Source organism: Dasypus novemcinctus, chromosome 9 (assembly GCF_030445035.2).
Source record: "Dasypus novemcinctus isolate mDasNov1 chromosome 9, mDasNov1.1.hap2, whole genome shotgun sequence".
NCBI lineage: Eukaryota > Metazoa > Chordata > Mammalia > Cingulata > Dasypodidae > Dasypus > Dasypus novemcinctus.
This window is the reverse complement of record NC_080681.1, coordinates 49,516,994-49,541,937: the sequence shown is the minus strand read 5'-3', so window position 1 is coordinate 49,541,937 and position 24,944 is coordinate 49,516,994. Positions and strand designations below refer to the sequence as shown.

General features: G+C 39.1%; 1 protein-coding gene and 1 pseudogene across 2 annotated transcripts in view; one reads left to right on the top strand and one right to left on the bottom strand.

Annotated features, from left to right (window-relative positions):
• Positions 1-14,803, top strand: part of IFI44L (interferon induced protein 44 like) — a 56,919-nt gene extending 42,116 nt beyond the window's left edge. Inside the window, exons 7-9 of one of the 2 annotated variants that reach the window (XM_004472847.4) lie at positions 13,035-13,135; positions 13,729-13,903; positions 14,054-14,803. In XM_004472847.4, the coding sequence (XP_004472904.2) occupies positions 13,035-13,135; positions 13,729-13,903; positions 14,054-14,088 (311 nt within the window). In that variant the 3' untranslated portion in view covers positions 14,089-14,803. The remainder of the gene's footprint in view (positions 1-13,034; positions 13,136-13,728; positions 13,904-14,053) is intronic. The other variant, XM_058303305.2, reaches the window with a different exon arrangement.
• An 8,199-nt stretch (positions 14,804-23,002) lies between these two features.
• LOC101438975 (transmembrane protein 186-like) lies at positions 23,003-23,589 on the bottom strand (annotated as a pseudogene).
• Positions 23,590-24,944: the final 1,355 nt, after the last annotated feature.

Sequence of the window (24,944 nt, the reverse complement as noted above, 5' to 3'; positions counted from 1 at the left end):
GTTTCTTCGGGTTAATCCATTTTGGGATTTGCTCAGCTTCTTTAATCTCTAGGTTTACGTCTTTTACTAAACTTGGGGAATATTTAACCATGATTTTTTCAAATATTTTTTTCAGCCCCATGCTCTTTCTTCTCTCCTCTGGGTCTCTAAAAACATGAATTCCAAATCTTTTGTTATAGTCCCACGGGTTCCTGAGGTTCTGTTCACTTTTATTTTTTGTGTTCTCTGTTGTTTAGAGTGTGTAATTTCTATTGTTATGGCTTCAAATTTACTAATTTGAAGTGCTCTGTCCTCTCCCATTCTGCTATTGAACCCACCCTTTAAGTTTCTTATTTTGGTCATTGTATTTTTCAGATCAAAATTTTCCGTTTGGTTCTTTTTAAAATCTTCTATTTCTTGGCTGAGACTTTCTATTTTTTCGAACAATTTTAGGGTGGTTGTTATAAAATTCTTGTCACTTGTTGCAACATCTTTGCAATCTGGTGTCAGCATCTGTTGATTGTCCTTTCCTGTTCATGTTGAGATTTTCCTGGTTTTTTATTTTTTTATTTATTTATTTATTTTTTTTTTTAAATTTTTTAATTTTTTATTGACTTTGTAATAATATTACATTAAAAATATATATGTGAGGTCCCATTTTTCCTGGTTTTTTATATAAGTGAGTCTATTTTAAGAAAAACAACAGTTTTATTCACACACCTCACCATCCACCCAAATGTATAATTAATGGCTCTCAGTATAATCACATTTGTGCATTCTTCACCACAATCAATTTTAGAACATTCCCATATCACCAAGGAGAAAAATCGACCCCATTTGTCCCCCTATTATTGACACTTAGCATTGGCATAGTACATATGTTACAAATGAGGAAGTAGTAGTATAATATTACTGTTAACGATAGTCCATAGTTTGCATTAATTTTATTTTTTCACATATATCACCCAATTATTGATACCTTGTGATAGTGACATACATTTGTTTCAGTTCATGGAAGAACATTTTTATATTTGTGCTATTAACCACAGTCATTATCCACGACAGGGTTAATTACATCATACAGTCCCAAGTTTTATTCTCTAACTTTCATTCTACTGACATACACAACCTTAAACTTTCCTGTTCAACTAAAATCATACCCATAATTCAGCACTGTTAGTTGGGTTCACAATAATGTGCTGCCATCACCTCTATTTCCAAACATTTATAATAAACCTTATAAAAGATTTTGCACACATGAACAATAAGTTCTCCATTCTCTACCCTTATTTTACCTCCTGGTAAGCTATATCTAGGTTTTAACTCCATGAGTTTACTCATTATAATTATTTCATACCAGTGAGATCACACAATATTTGTCCTTTGTGTCTGGCTTGTTGATTCAACATGATGTCCTCAAGGTTCATCTATGTTGTTGCATGCCTTAGGACTTCATTCCTTCTTAAAGTTGAATAATTTTCCATCATATATATACACACCATTTTTTTTATCCATTCATTGGTTGATGGACACTTGGGTTATTTCCATCTTTTGGCAATTGTGAATAATGCACTGTGAACATCAGTGTCCAAATGTCTGTTCATGTCCCTGCTCTCAGTTTTCTGAGTACATACCTAGTGGTAGGATTGCTGGATCATTTGGCAAATTCTGTACATAGTGTCCTGAGTAACCACCAAATTCTCTTCTATAATCGTTTCACCATTCTACCTTCCCACCAGCAGTGAATAAGTGTTTCTATTTTTCACATCCTCTGAAACACTTGTTTTCTGTTTTTTTTTTTTTTTTATACTAGTCATTCTAGTAGGTGTGAAATAATACCTCATTGTGGTTTTGTTTGCATTACCCTAATAGCTAGTGATGTTGAGCTCTTTTCATGTGCTGTTTAGCCATTTGTATTTCCTCTTTGGAAAAATGTCTATTCAAATCTTTTGCCCATTTTGAAAATTGGGTTGTTTGTCTTTTTATTGTTGAATTGTAGGATTTCTTTATATATTCTAGATATTAAATCCTTATCAGATATGTGGCTTTCAAAAATATTTTCTCCCATTGAGTAGGCTGCCTTTTCACTTTCTTGGCAAAGTCCTTTGAATGAAGCACAAAATTATTTAATTGTGAGGTGGTTGCATTTATTTTTTCTTTTGCTGCTCATGTTTTGGGTATAAGGTCTAAGAAACCACTGCCCAGCACGAGATCTTGAAGATGCTTCCCATATTTTCCTCCAGGAGTTTTATAGTCCTGGCTCTTATATTTAGATCTTTGATTCATTTTGAGTGAATTGTTGTATAAAGTGTGAGATGGAAGTCCTCTTTCATTCTTTTGGATATGGACATCCAGTTTAGCCAGTACCATTTCATGAAGAGACTCTGCTGTCCCAGTTGAATAGATTTGGTTGCCCTGTCAAAAGTCAATTGACTGTAGATGTGAGCGTCTATTTCTGAACTTCAGTATGAATTAATTGATCAATATATCTATTTTTATGCCAGTACTATGCTGTTTTATCACTGTAGCTTTGTAATGTACTTTAACATCAGGAAATGTGAGTTCTCTAATCTCAGTCTTTATCAAGATATTTGTGGCTATATTCCAGAGCCCTTTCCCTTCCAAATAAATTTGATAACTGGCTTTTCGACTTCTCCAAAGTAGATTGTTAGGATTTTGATTGGGATTGCATTGAATCTGTAAATCAATTTTAGTAGAATTGATATCTTAATGATATTTAGTCTTCCAATTCATGGACAAGGGATGTCTTTCCATTTCTTTGGTCTCCTTTAATTTCTTTAAGCAATGTTTTGTAGTTTTAAGTGTGTAAGTCCTTTACATCCTTGGATAAATTTATTTCTAGATATATGATTCTTTCAGTTGTTTTTGAAAATTGAAATTTTTTTCTTGATTTCCTCCTCAGATTACTCATTGCTATTGCAAAGGCACACTACTGATTTTGTTTGTTGAATCCTGTCACTATGATGAATTCATTTATTAGCTATTGTAGCTTTATTGCAGATTTTTTGGGACTTTCTAAATATAGGATCATGTCATCTGCAAAGAGTGAATTTTTACTTCTTTCTTTCTGATTTGGCTGTCTTTTTTTTTTTTTTTCCTTGCCTAATTGCTCTAGTTAGAACTTCTAGCACAATGTTGAATAATAGTAGTGACAATGTCCATGTCACCAATTGTCTTGTTCCAGATCTTAGTAGGAAGACTTTCAGTCTTTCACCAGTACATGTGATATTAGTTGTGAGTTTTTCACATATTCCATTTATCATGTTGAGGAACTTTCTTTCTTTTGAAATTATTTGTCAAGAAAGGATGCTGGATTTTGTCAAATGTTTTTTCTATGTCAATCGTGGTTCTTCCCCTTTGATTAGTTAATGTGGTGTATTAGAAGAGTTGGTTTTCTTGCATACCTGGGATAATATCCACTAGATCATGTAATATTCTTTTAATGTGCTGTTTGATTCTATTTGTAATTATTTTGTTGAGGGATTTTGCATCTATATTCATTAGATAAATTGGTTTGTAGTTTTCTTTCTTGTAGTATCTTTATCTGGCTTTGGTATTAGGGTTATGTTGGCATCATAGAATGAGTTAGCATTCCTTCCTCTTCAATTTTTTGAAAGAGTATGAGCAAGAATGGCATTAGATCTTAGCATGATTGGCAAAATTCACCTTTGAAGCTAGCTGGTACTGGGCTTTTCTTTTTTGGGAGGTTTTTGATGACTGATTCGATCTCTTTACCTGTGCTTGGTTAGGTGAGGTCTTCTGTTTCTTCTAGCATCATTGTAGGTTATTCATGTCTAGGAAATTGTCCATTTCATCTAGGTTGTCTAATTTGTTGGCATACGGTTGTTCGTAATAGTTACTTATAAACTTATTTATGCTGGGGGGTTAATAGTAATGTTCCCCCTCTCATTTCTCATTTTATGTATTTGCGTCTTCTTTCTTTTTCTCTTTGTCAATCTAGATAAGTTTTTTTCAATTGTATTGATTGTCTCAAAGAATCAATTTTGACTTTGTTGATTCACTCTATTTTTTTACTCTCCATTTCATTTATTTTCACTTTTATTTTTGTTATTTCCTTCCTTCTTGCTTTAAGATTATTTTGCTATTTTTTTCTAGCTTCTCCAGGTGTACAGTTAGGGCTTCAATTTTTAGTTCTTTATTCTTTTTAAAATGTAGGTGTTTAAGGCTATAAACTTCCATTTCAAAGCTCCCTTTATTGCATCCCATTGGTTTTGTTACGTTGTGTTCTCATTTTCATTCATCCCAATATATTTACTGATTTATCCTGTAATTTCTTCTTTGACCCACTTATTGTTTAATGATGGGCTGTTTAATCTTCATATATTTGTTAGTTTTCTAGTTCTCCTCTTGTTATTGATTTCCAGCTTCATTCCCTTATAATCAGAGAAAGTGCTTTATAAAATTTTAATCTTTTTAAATTTACTGAGACCTGTTTTGTGACCCAACATGTGGTCTATCCTGGAAAATGATCCATGACCCCTTGAGAAGAATGTATATCCTGCTGTTTTGGGGTGTAATGTCCTGTCTATGTCTGTTAGGTCTAGTTCATTTATCATATTGTTTAAGCTCTCTGCTTCCTTATTTATCCTCTGTTTAGATGTTCTATCTATGGATTAGAGTGATGTATTGAAGTCTCCAACTATTATTGTATAGACTTCTATTTCTTCTTTCGTTTTTGCTAGTGTTTTCCTCATTTATTTTGGGGCATACTGGTTAGGTGCATACATATTTATGATTGTAATTTCTTCTTGGTGGATTCTTTTCTATTAGTATATATAATATCTTTCTTTGTCTCTTTTAACAGTTTTGCATTTTAAGTATGTTTTGTCTGATATTAGTATAGCCACCCTGGCTCTTCTCTGGTTACTGCTTGCTTGGACTATCTTTTTCTCAATCTTTTACTTTCAACCTATTTGTGTCTTTGGGTCTAGGGTGGGGCCCTTGTAAACATCATATAGATGGATCATATTTTTTAAATCCATTCTGCCAGTCTTTGTCTTTTGATTGGGGAGTTTAATCCATTAACATTCAATGTTATTACTGTAAAGGCAGTATGAACTTCATCCATTTTATCCTTTGGCTTTCAGATGTCTTATTTTTTAACCCTTTTACTTATGCTTACTGATAATCTTCATCTCTATACTCTCCTCCAATCCTTTCTTTCCTGTCTTTTCCTTTCAGTCTACTGAATGCTCTGTGTTATTTCTCATAGGGCTGGTCTCTCATTGATGAACTCTCTCCATTTCTGTTTATCTGTGAATATTTTAAACTCTCCCTCTGTAGCAGATTGATATTCCAAAAATAGATATTGTATTATGTTTGTAAACTGTTCTATTCCTCTGGGCATATTAGATTGTATTAGATTCAGAGGTTTCACTTTTACTTAATTAAATTAAAATTAGGGTTTTGATTTGGCCATGTCAGTAGGATGAAAGGGCAGAGGAGAGAGTTGGAGTTTTGGTGCTGGAGCCCTAGGAAATAAATACACAGAGAAGCAGATCTGTGAGTAAAGAGAGAAGGTTCCATTAGACACAGTAGAGGCCCTGCGAAGAGAATGAGCTTGATAGTCTACATCTGACCTTGTGAAGAGAGCAGAGCAGCTGAACCTGGAAAGAAACAAGCGCTGGGAAAAGAGCAAGACTTATGCTAACCTACAGCTGAGAAAGGAAGGAAGTGGGATGATGGATCTTTAGGAGAAAGAGGAAGGCTGGACCCTCACAGAGACTAGGAGCCATCTTGCTCCAACATGTGGCAACAGACTTTGGTGAGGGAAGTAATTTATGCTTTATGGTCTTTGATGTAAGCTTCTACCCCAAATAAATACCCTTTATAAAACCCAACACATTTCTGGTACTTAGCATCATCACTCCTTTGGCTGACTAATACACCCTCCTTTTTGAAGGACAGTTTTGATGGATAAAGAATTCTTGGCTGGCAGTTTTTCTCTTTCTGTGTCTTAAATATATTATACCTCTGCCTTCTCACCTCCATGGTTTTTGATGTATAATCTATATTTATTCTTACTGAGTGTCCCCTGTATGTGTTGAATAGTTTTTCTCTTGTTTCTTTCAGAATTCTCTCTTTGTCTTTGGGATTTCACATCCTGATTAATATGTGTCTCAGAGTAGGTCTGTTAGGATTTATTCTGTTTGTAGTATGTTGCTCTTGTTGGACATGCACATTTATGTCTTTGATGAGAGTTGAGAAATTTTAAGCCATTGTTTCCTCAAATATTCTCTGCCCTTTTCCCCCTCTCTTATCCTTCTGGGAAACTCATGACATGTATATTTATGTGCTTCCTGCTGTCATTCAATTCCCCATGACCTTGCTCAATTTTTGCCTCCTTTTCTCTCTCTGTTCTACGATTTCAGATGCCCTATCCTCTAGTTTGCTAATCCTTTCTTCTGTGTGTTCAAAGCTGCTGTTGTATGCCTCTAGTGTATTTTTTATTTTTAATCTCTTCTACTTTGTCTTTCATTCTCTTAAGAACTGTTATTTTTGCATGCTTTATATTCTTCTTTATTCTCACCCAATGTCTTCTTAATATCCTTTATCTCTTAAGCCATATGTATTAGTAGGCCAAAGGGATGCTGATTCAAAATACCAGAAATTGGTTGGTTTTTATAAAGGATATTTATTTGGAGTAGGAGCTTACAGATACCAGGCCATAAAGCATAAGTTATTTCCCTCACCAAAGTCTATTTCCATGTGTTGGCACAAGATGGCTGCCAATATCTGCCAGGGTTCAGGCTTCCTGGGTTCCTCTCCTCTTGGGTCTTGCTTCTCTCTGGGCTCAGGGTTCCTCTCTTCCCATGGCTTGCTTCTGTTTCCTCTGTGTGCTTACTTCCTGGGGCTCCAGCTTGAGGCTTCAACATCAAACTCCGACATCAAAACTCCAACATCAAATGCCCTCAACTCTGTCCTTTGCCATGCCTTTTATCTGTGAGTCCCCACCCCTTGGTAGGTGCCCTAATGATGTGGTCTAATGACATGGCCCAATCAAAGCCCCAATCATAACTCGATCATGCCCAGGTACAGACCTGATTACAAACATAATCCAATATCTATTTTTGGATTTCATAACCATATCAAACTGCTACACTCCACCTTCTGAATTCCAAAAAGACTATAATATTTGAAAAGACCTTAAATCAGTAACAATGCAAGTACTAAATCATATCACAATCAATTTAAAGAAATAGTTTGTCTTGGGGCAAAGTCCTGTCTGCCATAGACTTCTGAAACTTACAAAACAATTAATCTTTTTCCATTACACAAATGGACAAAGGATAAACATTTTCATTACAATAAATGTAAACATGGAGTCACAGTTTCTCTACAGTTCAGTATACCTACAGGGTACCCTCCATTCGATTTCAGTCTGAGAGTCATTCTTAAAATGATGGTTTCTTTTCCTTGGGACCATATGGGGACTCACCCTTTCCACTGGCTTGCCCAATGGCCATTTTCTTGGTTCCATCCTCATCAAGCATATAGGTATTGACCAAGCTCCAGACCTCCCCCTCCAAGAGTGTTGGATGATTGCAACACCTTACCCAATCTTTGGGTTAGAGTCTTAACCCCCCTTGTACAGTGCCATGAAGTCAACATTACCCCTAACCTTTGGCAAACAGGCTCAACCCACTCAGAGCAATGAGTTGACCACCTGACCTTCCCTAATCTATGGGAGACAGGTCCACCCTTCTCAGACTTGTGGGGTGCTGATCTTAACCACCCTAATCCTTGGGGAATGTGACCCACCCTCTCTGTAACCCTGAGTGGCAAAACTCACCCAGAATGTTGGGTGGGAACATCCACCCTCTTCAACTGCTAGTGCAAACTGACCCTCTCTGTACACATGGTTGGGAGACCTCTCTTGGCCCAAGGTGATGTCTTAATTCAAGATCTCAGCTTCCATGGTTTTCCTTTTAAAGCTGTTGTTCCTTCAGTCACTCCTTTCTATGCCCCTTTTAGTCCAGGCTGACAGTGGTTTTGTTCATACAGTTCTCTCATAAACTTTGTGGGTTTAGCATGCAGGAAGCAGGGGTCCAAGCCATTAGACAGTAAGACTTTCCACAAGTCTTTCCTAGATAACTGCATCTTCAATCCTGATAGACAAGTTCCAAGTTTACTTAAGTCCTCCAATGGGTCACTTTCTTCTGGGAGCTTGATTTCCACAGGCTTGATATTTCCAGAATTAGTTTCCATTTTCTTTGTGCCTGACAGTTCAGTCCTCATCTCTCTCATCTAGCATTTTACTATAAGCTGCAAGCAGAAGTCAAGCTGCATTCTCCAGGTTTACTTCATAAATTTCTTCAGCTAAATGCCCAGGCTTACCATTTTCAAATTCTGCCTTCCATAAAATACCAGGAGTTAATCTTGCTAAGTTCTCTGTAACTTTAAAACACGGATTGCCTTTCCTCCAGTTTCCAATAATAGTTTCATCATTCACTTCTAAGGCATCATACAAAGTCTCATTAGCATCCATATTGTTATCAACAGTCTCTTCAAAGCAATGTAGACCTTTTCCATCAATTTCACAATTCCCCCCAAAAATAGCCCTTACCAATTCGTAAAACTTTTCTAGCATTTCAGTAATTGCAAAAGCACTTCCCCACTCCTTGGTACCAAATTCTGTTTTAGTCAGCCAAATTGATGCAAAATACCAGATATTGGTTGGTTTTTATAAAGGGTATTTATTTGGAGTAGGAGCTTACAGATACCAAGCCATAAAGCATGTTACTACCCTTACCAAAGTCTATTTCCATGTGTTGGAGCAAGATGGCTGCCAATGTCTGCGAGGGTTCAGGCTTCCTGGGTTCCTCCCTTTGTCAGGCTTCTTTTTCCTGGGCTTAGGGTTTCTTTGTTCCTGGGGCTCCAGCTTAAGGCTTTAGCATCAAACTCCAATATCAAAACTCCAACATCAAAAACCCTCAACTTTGTTGTCTGCCATGCTTTTATCTGTTCTCTGCCACCCGTGGTAGGTGGGGACTCAACACCCTAATGACATGACTCAATCAAAGCCTCAATCATAACTCAGTCATGCCCAGGTACAGACCAGATTGCAAACATAATCCAATATCTATTTTTGGAATTCATAACCATATCAAACTGGTACACCATATATTACTTTATCTCCTTGAATTGATTTAGGAGATGTGTTTGAAGATCACTCATTATTTGTTTCATATCCTGTGTCTTGTCTGTAGTTTTAATTTGTTCCTTTGACTGGGTCATATAGTCCTGTTTCTTAGTATGGCTTGTAATTTTTTGCTGGTGTCTAGGCATACAGTTTTCTTTATGAGTTTACCGTGGAGGTCATTTTCTCTCTCTTGCAATATTAGTCAGCCAAAGGGGTGCTGATGCAAAGTACCAGAAATCTGTTGGGTTTTACAAAAGAGTATTTGGGGTAGAAGCTTAGAGTTGCCAGGCCATAAAGTGTAAGTTACTTCCCTCACCAAAGTCTCTTGCCATGTGTTGGAGCAAGATGGCTTCTAATGTCTGCAAGGGTCCAGTCTTCCTCCTCTTAATGCTCTGTTCCTAGCTTTTTCCAGTATCAGCTGTAGGCTGGGATAAGTCTCATCTGTCTCCTGGGGCTCATTCTTCTTTGGGCTCAGCTGCTCTGTTCTCTCCACAAGATCAGCTGTGGACTGTCAGGCTCTCTCTTTTCCTGGGGCCTCTGCTGTGTCTATGGAGCCATCTCTATTCTGTGTTCTTCCCGTGTGTGTGTTTTATTCCCAGGGCTCCAGCTGAAAATTCCCTTGTGTTCTCTTCCTCCATGTCTTTACTTCCCCAGGCTCTGCATCAAAATGCCAACTAACTCTTCTGCATGTAGTTTTCTCTGTGAGTCCCTACCCACCAAGGGGGTGGGACTCAATGTCCTACTGGCATGGCCTAATCAAAGCACTAATCATAATTTAATCATGTAAAAGTGAAACCTCTCAATCCAATACAGTCTAATATCCCCAGAGGAACAGGTCAGTTCACAAACATAATGCAATATCTGTTTTTGAAATTCATAAACAATATCAAATTGCTACACTTGCCTAGGATTTTCTTGTTGACTGGCTTTGTGTTAAAGCTCTTCTTTGACACTTGGTTCAACTTATTCTAGACCTTTTGAATAGTTTGTGTTTACTCTGATTTTTTCAGCTTTTATTCTTCTGAATCTTGTCCTGAATATTTGGTACAATTTTTGAGATTGCAGTATTTGTGTAATTGTTTCACCCTCAGGATAGAAACTTCTTTTCCTCTGTTCCTACCTGGGAATACTGATCTGTTCTGTTTGGTTTTGGCTTTTATAGATTTTTAACACTTCTTCATTATCGGTAGGTGCTTTTACCTGGAGGGCTAATTCTGGGAAGAGGATCTTTCCCCCCCCACCCCGCCAAGAAAGGGCTATACTTAGTCAGATTTTCCCAGGTGGAACAGGGTCAGGGACCCATGAAGGGAGTGTAGACTGGTTTCAATGTGTCCTGGGTAGGACGGCCCCCACTTTCCCTTCTCTGACACTGGCCAGGAGGGAGAGGGGAACATAATTGCTGTTGGTTGGGTGCAAGTCCAGAGTCTCCATGTAACCTCTACTGACACCATCAAGGGGGGTTTTGTTAGCAAATTGCAGGCAACAAAGTCCTGGATCCCTATATGTTCATTCTTCTCTGATGCTATCCTGGTGAAGCATGGAGGTTGGTGGTGAGAAGTGCTTTCATGAGTAGGGACCTGTTTCTTACTTTGGGGTTTAGCTGGGATAATGTGGCTACTGTAAAAGTTTTCTGCCTTGTTAGGTTGCCCCTTTCCTTATGCTTTGTTTAGAAAGAACAGGATTTCTTGGATTTTTTTTTTTTTTGCATGTGTGTTAGCTCTCATTGGCATGCTCAAGTTGTAGGCCTCTCCAGCAGCCAGTCTGGTAATATGATTGAAAAGATAATTTATGAAACTTACTACCGTAAGTTCCAAGTTTCCTAGACAGTCTGCCTTCTTTTATTTACTTTTCAATTTTCTTATGTTTATTCTTATACTTATATATAAGGCCCAGGGTTTTTTAAACTGTACTTAGCAGGAAGAATAGGGAGAAGTATATCTATTCCATTTAAGCTGAAACTGGATATCTTCTCATTGAACTTTCAAAGAGGTGTAGTATAAAGAATTGTTTGTAAATATACTCTAGAGCCTTATTGCTTAATATTTAAGTAGAAAAACCACTCATATTTATGTGTTTTAGTTTGCCAAAGTGATGCTGATGCAAAATACCAGAGATGCTTTATAAGCAGATTTGTTTGGGGTAAAAGCTTACTGTTGTAAGGCCATGAAAAGTCCAAACCAAGGCACCATCAGAGATGCTTTCTCACCAAAGTCAGCTGCCATGTGTTGAAGCAAGATGGCTCCCATCTCTGCTGAGGTTTGAGCTCTGCTGTAGGCAACCATGCAGAGGGCTTGTCTCTTTCTGGGCCTCCTATATTAGTCTCAGCTGTTCTGCTTTCTTCCTGATTTCAACTGTAAGCTATCTGGTATATAGCTGGGCTCATCTTATCTTGAACTGCTCCATGGGTCCAGCCTCTTGGGGCTTTATGCTTAAGTAAGTCCTCTCTCTCACATGGCAGGATCAAACATGGTGGCTTTTCCTGTGTCTGTTTGTCAGTGTGTCTGTCTGTCAGTTTCTGTTTATGTCAGACCCAGTAAGAGGGTGGGGACTTTGCCTGACATAATCCAATCAAAAACCCTAAAGGTTCTTTTAAAGTAATCTAATCGAAAGATCCTCAACCGAATTTAATACAGTCAAATGGTATTATACCTACAGGTATAGACTGGTTTAAAAATAAAATCTTTCTCTTTTTGGGATTCATAAAACAATCTCAAATGCCTTTGGAAAAAGCAGCACAGTTTAACATACAACACATGAATTTAATAGCTAAGTAAACCTAGATTTTTCAATAGTTATAATTTTTATCTTGAGAAAGTTTATTCATGTGCATTGAACTTTAGCTTCCTAATCTGTAAAATGGGGCCAATAAGCTGTGCATCTCAAGATTTTAATAAATATTAGATAAGTTCAATGCAAATATAAAAGCAGATATTATCATTATCAGCTCTAATATTATGGTGGTATGGGATTTGTCTGAGTTTGAGAAAAAGTGCTAGTATTTGAAGTGCATTTTTTAGGGACATACAGTGACATGTCAGGCTGGGTGGCAGTGCCTAACTATGCTGACTTAGTGACTAATCCATCTAACTGTGCTTATTTAGGACTCCCAAGAAGACATTGCATTAACTTTGAAAGAGGAGAATTAAATTGTTAGAGAGGCTGAAAAAAGAAATATTTATGACAATTGGGAACTGCCCTCTACCAGAATCCATGTCTCAATTGACCAGCTTTGCTGCTTGTTCTTCTGAGGCTTGAATGAAGAGAAGATGTAGGGACAGTCATTTAAGAATGAGAATCACCATGGAAAGAATAAATACTAAAAAGCTTTAGTAAAGGATGTGGGACTGTTGACTGGAAATTGCAAGCCTATTTTTACTTTCATTTTTCTAGGGAAGCAGTTGCTAAAGCAGAACATTCATTCCGTTTGAAGCAGAGTGTGAATTGCTCATCTGATCTCTGCAGGTTGAGGGAGAAGACAGGATCTCATTAGTAAAACTGTGAAATCAGTGCAGTTTGCTTTTCAAGTGCTCCCACACAGCCTGCTTCTTTCCTTTCTTTCTGGGGGTTCTTTATAATACCCAAGGCCCAGAATTCACTTTGTCCCCCTGACCACTTTAAAACATACCATTTGAATGGGATAACAGATGATTGCAATTTAGTGTGAATTTAGTTACATTTTGAAGTCACCTCTTATGTTGGACGAAAAGATAATTTCCCCTATTAGAAGAATTTCAGTCTCCATATTGAGATTTATTGGGGATACTTCATTTCCCAATTCTTAAAATCATCCTACAGAGCATCTTTGCTGAAACTAACTTTGCTGACACATTGCTGTTTATAACATAAAATAACATTTATCTATTTGATATAGGTATAGCACATGTCGCCTTACTTACTAAAGTGAATAATTGCAGTGAAGTTCTTCAAGAGAACCTTCTAAACATGAATAGATCTACGACTTATCAAAGCCAGGTAAAGAATACTGTTTGTAACCAGGTATTATTGCAATAATATCACAATCATACTATGTGTGTGTGAGTATGCGCAACATATTCACAGGTGAATGAAGAGTTGTATCAATTGCTTGATTAATTCTTCTTTATATTTTACTTTTAAATTATAATTATCTGGGAAGTGGTTGTGACTCAACTGATAGAATGTCCACCTACCTTATGGAGGGTCCAGGGTTCAATACCCAAGGCCTCCTGACCCACATGGTGAGCTAGCCCATGTTCAGCGCTGCTGCGCAGAAGGAGTGCCATGCCATGTAGGGGTATCCCTGCATAGGGAGCCCAAGTGCAAGGAGTGCACCCTGCAAGGAGAGCTGTCCTGTGTGAAAAAAGTGCAGCCCACCCAGGAGTGGCACCGCACACACGGAGACCTAATGCAGCAAGATGATGCAACAAATAAACAAAGAAACAAAAATTGTAATTATCTGAATCATTACTATATTCTGAAGGGAATTTTTAATCAAGCCACTAAGCTTTTGTTTCCCTCATGAATTGTATTTAAAATCAATCAAATTTCAAAATATATTTATGCTTATTAGATGTCTTTTTCCACAGATAGTGAATGTTAACAAAATGCTAGGCATTCCTCTTCCTAACATCTTGGTGGTTGGAAATTATGCCTCAGAGTGGGAGCTGGACCCTTTAAAGGATGTTCTGATTCTCTCTACACTGAGGCAGATGTTGCGGGCTACAGATGACTCCTTGGAAGATTTGCCTCTTGAGAAAACAGGTAACTTGACCCCTCTCTGATGCTCTCGTAAAACACTAGTACCTAAGCTATACCTTCTTTGGAGGCTTGAGGCCCATTTGCCTACCCTGTTTCTGATCAACCATGTGAGGATATATGCTCTGTTTCTCCTTTCATTTGTTTTGTTTTCAGATGAAATTACAAGAACATTGCAGCTCTGCATGTGATATCAACCACTTCAACCCTGACACTTGGCCCAAACCTGGATTGGCATCTCTGACTAGAATCAATCTTGCTGAAAGCCTCCTTCATTCTTTGCTTTTGCATTTGTTCATGTTTTGTTTTCTGCCCCTGACAGTATCTGATTGACAGTTTCTTCTACAATCAGTAATATCTTAAGTTTAAAGGCAAGCTCCTATCAATATTGGACCAAAATATGCCAACAACGCTCTGCATTTCTGTGTCATTTACAGTTTGGTTTCTGGCACACCTTTCTAAACCTACAAAGGCAAAATAAATTGTTCCCTTCATTATTCTTCTATAGCACTTTATATATAAATTCTATGAGTATATTGATCACATTGGCTAATAATTATAAAATAAGGACATCGGAATAAAATGTAGGAGAAAAGGAATAAAGTGTAGGAGAGGAGAAATGGAACTAATGGAGGGACATTGTTTCACTTATCTCGGGGCCAAAAAATGAATGATTAAATAATTGAATTTAAGCTAAAAGAGCAAATATTTCTTAGGAACTTACATTTTATTTCTGTGACAAAATTAAGTTTCTTCCTCTAATGAACCTGGTTTCATTCATTATATTCCAAACCATCCTAGGCATGTCTCCAAAGTCTGAGTGACCAAATAAAGAGGTTTGTGTATGTGTGTTTGTGTGCATACTAGTTCAAAGTTCAAGTCAATAAAGAGATTGATGCAAGTGCCTCCCAAAGTTTCTGAAGTCCTCTGGGTAGCTGTCAAAGTTGGAACTCTTAGTAAAGAAAATAAATCCAAGAAGATAGGAGGTTTTCCCTAAAGCCTTTTTAACTGTCTTCAAATTTCTTTTTTTTTTTTTTTAAAGATTTATTTTTGTTTATTTAATTCCCCTCCCCTCCCCCGGTTGTCTGTTCTCTGTGTCTTTCTGCTGCGTCTTGTTTCTTTGTCCGCTTCTGTTGTCCTCAGTGGCACGGGAAGTGTGGGCGGCGCCTTTCCTCGGCAGGCTGCACTCTCTTTCGCGCTGGGCGGCTCTCCTTCCGGGGTGCACTCCTTGCGCGTGGGGCTCCCCTTCGTGGGAGACACCCCTGTGTGGCAGGGCACTCCTTGCGCGCATCAGCACTGCACATGGGCCAGCTCCACACGGGTCAAGGAGGCCCGGGGTTTGAACCGCGGACCTCCCATATGGTAGACGGACGCCCTAACCACTGGGCCAGAGTCCGTTTCCCTTCAAATTTCTTAAGTCTTTTTCAAAAGAATATTTTTGATTTCAAATTGTCTATATTCTAGCACTCTACTTTTAAAAAATACTTAAAAATGAAAAAAAAAACCCTTTAAATTACATAAATGTTACATCAGAAATGTAGGGGATTCCCATATTCCCCACTCCCTACCCGTCCCACAATTTCCTACATTAACAACATCCTTCATTAGTGTGGTACATTTTTTTTTTTTAAATTTTTTTTATTTTTTATATTTTTTTATTGACTTTGTAATAATATTACATTAAAAATATATATGTGAGGTCCCATTCAACCCCACCCCCCCCCACCCCCCTCTCCCCCCCCAACAACACTCGTTCCCATCGTCATGACACATCCATCGGATTTGGTAAGTACATCTTTGGGCACCTCTGCACCTCATAGACAATGGTCCACATCATGGTCCATACTCGCCTCCATTCCATCCAGTGGGCCCTGTGAGGATTTACAATGTCCGGTGATTACCTCTGAGGCACCATCCAGGGCAGCTCCATGACCCAAAGACGCCTCCACCTCTCATCTCTTCCTGCCTTTCCCCACACCCATCGTCCACCATGTAGTGTGGTACATTTTTTACAATTAATGAATACATATTGGAATATTGCCACTAAGCACAAATTACAGTTTACATTATAGTTTACATTCTGTCCCACACAATTATGTAAGTTAAGACAAAATATATAATGGCCTGTATCTATCATTGCAGCATCATTTACGACAATTCCAATGTCCCCCAAACAACCCCATATTATAGTTGCTTTTCCCTCTCCCATCCCTCAGAATCTCTGGTGACCCCTCCCTCCAAATCAATGATAACAGTCCTTCCGTTGCTAGTATAACAATAAGTCTGTAGTAGAATACCAGTAAGTCTACTATAATCCATTGTTCATTCCCCAATCCTGAGAATTCTGGGACGGTGAAGCACACTCTGCCACTAACCAAGAGGGGGCTTAGATCCCATGGGGGCAGATAGATGGTACTATCTTGCTTGCAGTTGCAGAATCTCTGTTCATTGGGATGGTCATCCATCATCATCTCTTCGTTAGTTGTCTTGGATGAGTCCAATGAGCTGGAGAGTAGGTGTTACAACTCTGCTGAGATTTAGGGCCTAACTGGTACATGGACAGACCAAAGACTTAAGTCTCTTGGACATAACAGCTATCAAGTCTAGTACTAACCATAGGGTCAAATAGGTGAGGTTGAATTCCTCGGAGAAGCTGGCTGGCTGAAGTAGGGGCAGGAATTATTTTTTCTTGGAGGCCATCCAGGATCTTTGAAACTTTTCATAATTTATAATTGAGCTAAGTATGTAGCTCAGCCAAAGTCACTAAATTCTTAGCAAAATAAAGGTTAAAGCATGAGTATAAGAGGAGACAGAATTTTATCCTAAAGTGAGAGGGATGTTGTAGAGACAGCTTAAGAACACTACTAGAGCTTTTAGGGAGTGGAAGATGGATTGCGAAAGTGACTGTTTCTGATAGAAATATGTAGTAGTCTACAAAGTCACTCAGAATCCTCTTTAAAAAAATACAAAGAGATGGTGGTTGCAGTGGGTGATGTGTCAGCATGTATCTTCTTTAGAAACATAATTTTAAAGATTATCATGTTCCTTCTTCAGAAAGAAGGTAAGTTCATAACTAATATGTGACACATTGATTGGGGAACCCACATAAGCCCCAGGTGAGTCAGAGGTCAGCAGACTGATGAGTAATCGTCTTTTAGTAATAAAACTCAATCTGATGCTAAAGTAACTACATGGAGGCAAGGGTGATTATAATTCTCAGAATGGTACTAAAAACCAAGGGAATTTTAAATCCCTGAGCCCCACCTCTATTGTGAAGATGCTCTAGGCCAATTTGTGAAAGAGTAGATTGAGTAGATCTGATTTTTTGCCATCAACCTAAGTAGGGTGGAAACTTGCACACCAGTTGCAAACCCTTGGAAAATCGTTCTCTGTTTTTGCAGAAAATGCAAGCCTTCAGGACCAGCCAGAAATTCAGTTAAGCTTAAAGCCTATAACAAGCTGCCCCTTCCCTGTCCAACATAGTCTACCCCCCGAAATTCAGGCATCCCAGGCTCTAGCACAGAAAAGGCAGTATAAGTAAAGCTCAAGCTACAATCACAGGAGTGAAGGCAGAGATGGGAAGAACATGACACAAAATAAAGGTGTCCCTTAATGGGTTAAGGAAACAGCCTTCTAATATACACCTGGTTCAAGAGTTAGAATTTTGATGGACACTTGTAGCAGTTTGATAGAGTTATGAATTCCAAAAAGAGATATTGGATTATGTTCGTAAACTGGTCTGTACCTGGGCATGATAAGTCATGATTAGGGCTTTGCTTAGGCTACATCAGTAGAGTGTGGACTCACAGGGGTGGGGACTCACAGATAAAAGACATGGCAAAGGACTGAGTTGGAGATTTTGAGGTTGGAGTTTGATGCTGGAGTCTTGAGCTGGAACCTGGGAAGTAAGCACACAGAGGAAACAGAAGCAAGCCCTGGGAAGAGGGGAACCCTGAGCCTGGAAAGGAGCAAGACCCAGGAGGAGAGGAACCCAGGAAGCCTGAACCCTGGCAGATATCGGCAGCCATCTTGAACCAACATGTAGAAATAGACTTTGTTGAGGGAAGTAACTTATACCTTATGGCCTGGTATTTGTAAACTCCTACCCCAAATAAATATCCTTTATAAAGGCCAATAGATTTCTGATATTTTGCATCAGCACCCCTTTGGTTGACTAATACAACACTCCAGAGGCCCCTCCTTGTGCTCCCTCCCAGTCCCAATGCTTTTCCTGCTCCTATGGGAAGTGAATTTTATATTAATAGCATTCGTTTCTTTGCCTTTCTTTCTGGTTACTTCCCCAGCATACATTCCTAACATTAATAGTGTAGTTTATCCTCAGTTCTCACCCATTACAAAAACCTTATTAGGTCCTTTATGTATCTCTTAATCTGTAAGTTTCCCCTTCATCTTTTTCTTTACTTTTGGTTTATCTCTTGAAGAACCTGGGAGATTTCCCGACAGGCTGGGTTTTACTGACTACACACTCTGCCTCCTGTATATCCTGCAATTAGACGTGGGGACCCAGAAGGTAGGTGAGATTAGGTTTAATCCTAGGAGTGTTTTTTATTTTTTATTTTATTTTTTTTTCCTTTTTGTATGATTTTTAATTCACATGATTTGTATGGGATTTACTTATGGTTATAATTCTTTTTATTTTATTTTTTTATTTTTTTAATTTTTTTTTTATTGACTTTGTAATAATATTACATTAAAAATATATATGTGAGGTCCCATTCAACCCCACCCCCCCACCCCCCCCTCTCCCCCCCCAACAACACTCGTTCCCATCATCATGACACATCCATTGGATTTGGTAAGTACATCTTTGGGCACCTCTGCACCTCATAGACAATGGTCCACATCATGGCCCATACTCTCCTCCATTCCATCCAGTGGGCCCTGTGAGGATCCACGATGTCTGGTGATCACCCCCGAGGCACCATCCAGGGCAGCTCCACGTCCCAAATACTCCCCCACCTCTCATCTCTTCCTGCCCTTCCCCATACCCATCGTCCACCATGTCCACTTTTCCCAATCCAATGCCACCTCTTCTATGTGGACATTGGATTGGTTGTGTCCATTGCACCTCTATGTCAAGAGGAGGCTCAGATTCCACATGGATGCTGGCTGCCATCCTCCCATTTTCAGTTGTAATCACTCTAGGCTCCATGGTGTGGTGATTGTCCTTCTTCAACTCCATCTTAGCTGAGTGTGGTAAGTCCAATAAATCAGATTGTAGGTGCTGGAGTCTGTTGAGGCTCAGGACCTGGCTATCACATTATCAGTCCAGAGATTCAAATCCCCTAACTATATCTTAAACCCCAACGTTAACTGCACCTCCAGCAGATTTTTTTAGATGTAGTTTTCAAATCACACAATACAATTGCGATTGCTTCCTGTGGATGGTCTTCAAACTAAATTGCAAAATGTGGTCAGAGTTGCTTCAAAATAAAACCATCTTCCAGTTGAGGGAAGACATCCCTGGTTTTGACTGCCAAATGAGCAATACTAGATGGATTCCAAGAAAGAAATAAGTAGATCACATTTGCCATGATAAAAACTGTTCTTGAGCAGTACAGAAATACTAAATGGAAGTTGTTCTAGAACCTGAGAAACGTGTTGACATTAAAATTATGACCCATCTCTCTCTTGGAAATGCAGTAATTGTGTTTTCAGTTTAAATACTTTTTTATGTGTGGTAAGACCAGATGATTTTAACAAAACTTTATCAGAGAAACTTTATATTAATACTATAAATGAGGAGAATCAATGTGATTTAGGGAAAAAATCAGCCATTTAAGATCATCAGCATCCAAATCAGCTAAATCTCATGGGCAACTGCACGGGTTTTCTATGAATGATCGTTTTACTTACCCTTTCCCTCCCTTAGCAATTCTCTGTAGAGAAACATGAGTAATCCTTTTCAAAAAGATAATAGAGGGAGAGCTATATGTGTTTCACATTTATGAACAGCCCCCGAAGATGGTCACCTTTCCTGGGAATGGGGAGGGAAGAGAAATTGTACATAACTCTGGTAGGGGCAGGAGTGAGAACAGAACTGGGGAAAGCAAGAAAAGAAGAGTGGTCACAAGGGGGACTTCTGAGCACCTTATCTAGGAGTCAGGGATCCCACACTGCATGGAAGTCAAGCTGCATGCCCAGTCTTCATCCCATGTGAGGAAGCCCTACACTTTAACTGGTAAAGAAATGGTAGCTATCAGTCCTGTCAGTGTAGCCTGTATGTCTTCCATTAAGAGCGTTATACCTGTCATCTACAGATTATTCATTAGAAAGACCCTCCACTGTCCTGACACTTAGCTGAACCCCATCTGAATGTTAGAGCCATACTCCCTTTACTCTGGCTTAGTATACTTGGAAACTGCCCTACATATAGGGTGGGATTCTTGACCCTGAAAAGGCCAGGGGATGTATGGAAGGGGAAGTCACAGCACTCGTCTTTTGGTGGAACCTATCACATCTCAGAACCAAGCATTTATGGCTTCCAGCAGCTCAAGGAAAGGAGAGTTAGGACCATCATTTTGTTAAATGTGCTGGTTCATTTCAATGGCATAATTTTATTTGTGAATACTCTGCACCATAATGAGCAGGGCCTACCTATATTATCGGATCTTTTATTGGGAAGCAGTTTTGGAATGGTGTCTTAAAAATGCCAATTCTACAGCACATCATGAAAGAATATGAGGTATGTACAGCATACCAAATGATCTCTCCTCTTATCCCCATATCTAATTCCATTATTTAATAGAGCTAAGCTTCCTTTATTTCACTTCAATGAATGTGACAGGGGATTTGTTAAGTATGACCCTAAGATTCGCAGTCCTCTTATTTAACTGACAGGTATATGCTAGATATTTGTTCCTGCTTAAGTCTGAGCTCTTGAGAGTCTTCCAAATGGAAAACAAGATCTCCTGACCACAAGAAGTTGTCTGATGGTGGTGATCCTGTGCTTAACACTTGCTGATCCCTAAAAGCCTTATATATGACCCAATGGTCTCTCATTGAGACTGGTCTCCCTCTGCCACAGCTTTTCCAAAATCTTCCCATGTTTCTCCACTGGGATCAGCTTCATAGTCTTCCTTACTACAGCAGTCTGTAAAGCAGTGGGTCTGGGTGAGGGAAACAAAAACACCAAGGACCCCAGAGGATTGGACATTTTGGCAAGGGGCCTTTTCCACTGAGCATGAAAATAGGGAAATGTAACTGCTCACCTTTGAAGATTCACCTTCACAGGCTTGTCAGAAACATGTAGCAGGTGTCTAACTGAGCTTGCTGGAGACAGCGTTATTCTTTGTTGCAGCAGTGCTTCATTTTCCACTTCTCGCACTTCCCAGCATTTCCATTGCAGTGAGAGAGGTCCACTCCTGAAATGTCCTCTCTTCAGAGTTAGACAAGACCATCCCTCAAATTCCTACCTCCCCAGAAAAGGAGTGAGTCTTTCTGGATGTACATTGGTGGAAGCTTTGAAGGAAAGAATCCCATCATTTGATGTAGTTGAGCACTGCCTCCTTCACTTGACTTCTGGGATGCTTCACTCTTTTTCTTTTCCTTCACTTTTCTGGCCACACTTTCTTGGTCTCCTCAGATAAACCTTTTTCATAATTATGACCTCTAACTGTTGGGGACATGGTATAGGGTAGGGCTTGGTCCACGGGAATGCTCTTCACTGAAACTTGCTCTTTGGCTTTAAATACATCTAAATGTTGATGGCTCTTAGATTTCATTTCCAGGCCTGGCTCCTTCCCTGGTCTCTGAACTCATGTATTCAACAACCTACATTACATATCAACTGATATATTTCAGTAGAAGACTGAAGATTCTTTCCTCAACAAATCTTCTTATAGTATACTCATCTCAATAAATAACCTCATCTTTTACCCAGTGCTCAAGCCAAAAAATACATGGAGTCATGTTAAATTCTCCTCTTTCCCACATCTCCCTTCACTCCACAGCCAATCCAATAGTAAATTCTCATGGCTCTTAAAAGCGTAGTCTCTCTGACTTCATTATGCTGCAGAGCCTTCCGAATGTGAAAGCCCCCAGAATTCTGAGTGAACACAATTCCAGCTGGTGCTCTGTGGATGTCACTTGGATGTCATCCCTGTCCAATGGGAGTGTAGCTACCATGTAGCTCAAAGGATGGAAAACCCCCACTCTAAGCTCATGCCAGTCCTTCTGCTGCTGGGAACCCAAGTGGAAATCCCTACTGATTGCCTGGTAGCCTTTCACTGTGCCATGACCTCTGACCTTATGCTTAGTATTTGCTCAGGACTGTTGAGTTTTGAAAGCATTCTATTTACTGTTTTTCCTTTCACCCAACTCAGGAGAGGCAGGACTCTCCATTTTATGCCTCTGAAAACCAATATTCAGAGAGATTCAATAACTTGACCTGGACAGGGAGTTGTGAACTGACAGAAGTTAAATCTTCTGACTCCAAATCTTGTGCTCCTCAGCCACACCTCTGTCTTCTGATTTCCCAGCAGTGTACTGTGTAGATGAACTTGATGCAGCTTCCTCCATGAGCTGGTCATTATTTGGCCTAACATCATATGCAAGCGCAGTTAAGAATTTGCACTAAGAATCTTTTTCCTATACCTGGTTACTAGCTTTTGCTGAGATCAGCTCAGCGATAGGTTGGCTCGACGGGAAGGCAATGCAGAACTTTAAGAAATAAAAGAACAGAGAGAAAGACGCAAGAGAGGAAATAAAGACAAGACCAGGGGACTCACAGCTTCTGGAACTGAGAGCCTCGACCCTAGTTTCCTCATTGCATTTATTGGAAACTACCAAGCAGCTGTTTGCTCTCAGAACTGAAACATCATCTATAATAATAGGGAGCAACTTAACATCTACAATAGAACAGGTGTAATATTTACTAAGGAACAGGTCATACAAAGTTCAAATACAATCTAAACTCTTTTTCCACAAGCTTTTGCCTCATGAATTTCTTCATCCCAAAAGACAAGTTTCTAGGGGTTGGAGTCCAGCTCCCTAATCTCTTTGTGCAGCCTTCCCTGTACCCGTGGGCTTCCAGACAGAGACCTAGGAGACCCAGAGCAATTCAGAAGCCTGGCTCCCAGTTTTTTACTTGAGTGTGTCCAGGACCTCTAACACCTGCATGAAACACTTTTTATCCAGGATGCTTCCATAGCAAAGGTGAGAAAGATGGTCTGTTTCCTGCTGTACTGCTGGATTCACATGAACTCTTCCTTTGACTGGTCCCTGGTTTCTGTCAGGGGATCACATTGGCCACAGGGGAGTATATATCCTGCTGCCAGCCCCAGAAGTTCAAGTGGGCCCCTGGCAGCATGGTGCCAGACTCACTGACATACAGGATTCTCACTAGCCTCCGGAAGAAATAGCTCATTCAGCACAACATGGCCAGGGCAAAGTCAGTTATCCCAGTCACAGGGAGTTGAGTGTCATGAAGCCCTGGGAGTACCAGTAGAAGCCTGAGAACAGGGTTACCAGGTCAGGGCCATCTGTGCCAACTTTGGCCAAAACATATACCCCATGGCTCTGATTGCATCAAACTGGTAGGCCCTCCAGAAATTCTCTTTCTCTGTGCCTGGTGGTTTCTCCTTTGAGGTGGGTGGCCTGGTTCCTACGTACCTCCTGGGATCCTGCTCAATGCAGCACCACAGCCCATGGAGAGGTCTCCGTGCAGCCATTCTGAATTCAAAAGATATCCTGAATCTCTTTATATTTCATGATCTCTACAACTATCAAGAGTATCTAAATCACCATTATATCTCACCTGATATTACAATAGCCTTTTAGCTATTGTCCTGTAATGTTTGTCTTATAGTCTATTCTCCACACAGTGGCCAAAGAGATCGCTGTCATCATTCTCTTTCAAAATGACTCTCCTCTAGCCTCACTGATCTCCTTAATACAAACTGTCATCTGAGGGTTTTTGTAATGGCCCTTCTCTCTGCCTAGAATACTTCTCCTAGATGCTTTCATGGCACTCTTCCTGTCTCCTTAGAGAAGGCTATAGCTTCACTGGATCAGGAACTTTATCTGCTTTGTTTACTGCAGCCCTCTATCTATAAACCTCCAGAACAGTGGAGGCCCATAGGAGGCATTCGACAAGTATTTATTGAATGAATGAATGAGTGAATGAATGGATGATCTACAGTTTGCAAATAGGAAGCTTATCTTGCATAGCTAGAAACTCTGGATAACAGATTATTCATGACTACAGCTAAGGGACTTCTATTTATGTTTCTGGTTAGTGATCTCCTAGTTGTAACTTTCTTAATTACATTATTTTCATATTAATGAAATACATTATTTAAATCCCTTTATGTAGAACATTGTCTTTAACCCATGGCCAGGCAGTTTAATTGTATTATAAAATTTCTTACAATGCAAGAAAACAGAGTAATACATTGTTTGGAGACTGTGGACTTTTTGTTGCTGTTGTTGCTGTTCCTTTTTACAGCTATGGAAAGATATCAATGATATTCAGTAAATTGCATATATTTGATTAATTTTTGACAAATGTATATACCTGTGAAACCACCACCCTCTGTTTTCACTTAGATTATATTTCAAATCTTGGCTCTGCAATTTGGTATCAGAGTGGCTTCTAGCAAATTCTTTAACTCCCAAATTAGCAGTTTATTTAACTGAAAACTGGAGATAATATTGAAATCTTCCTCATAAGTTTAATGAAATGAATAAATGATATAAATGCAAAGTGCTTAACAGTTAATAAGCATATAATAATTTATGTTATCTTTTGGCTAACTAATTAATACACAAAACCTTCTTAGAAGATTTTTATTTGAATTTGCTATTGTTTTATAATAGCGTTAAAAACTTAAATTCCTTTTTGGACAGGCAGGTAATTTAAATCTGTGAATACTAAACAGGTATAAGGCATCAGTGGAATTGTGAGAACAATAGGGAATAATAGAATGGATACTCCATGTAAAATCATTCAAATTTTAAAAAAAAAGAAAAAAGAATTACATTGGCCTGACAAAACACATTTGAAGGTTTGCAAGTTTCATTTAGT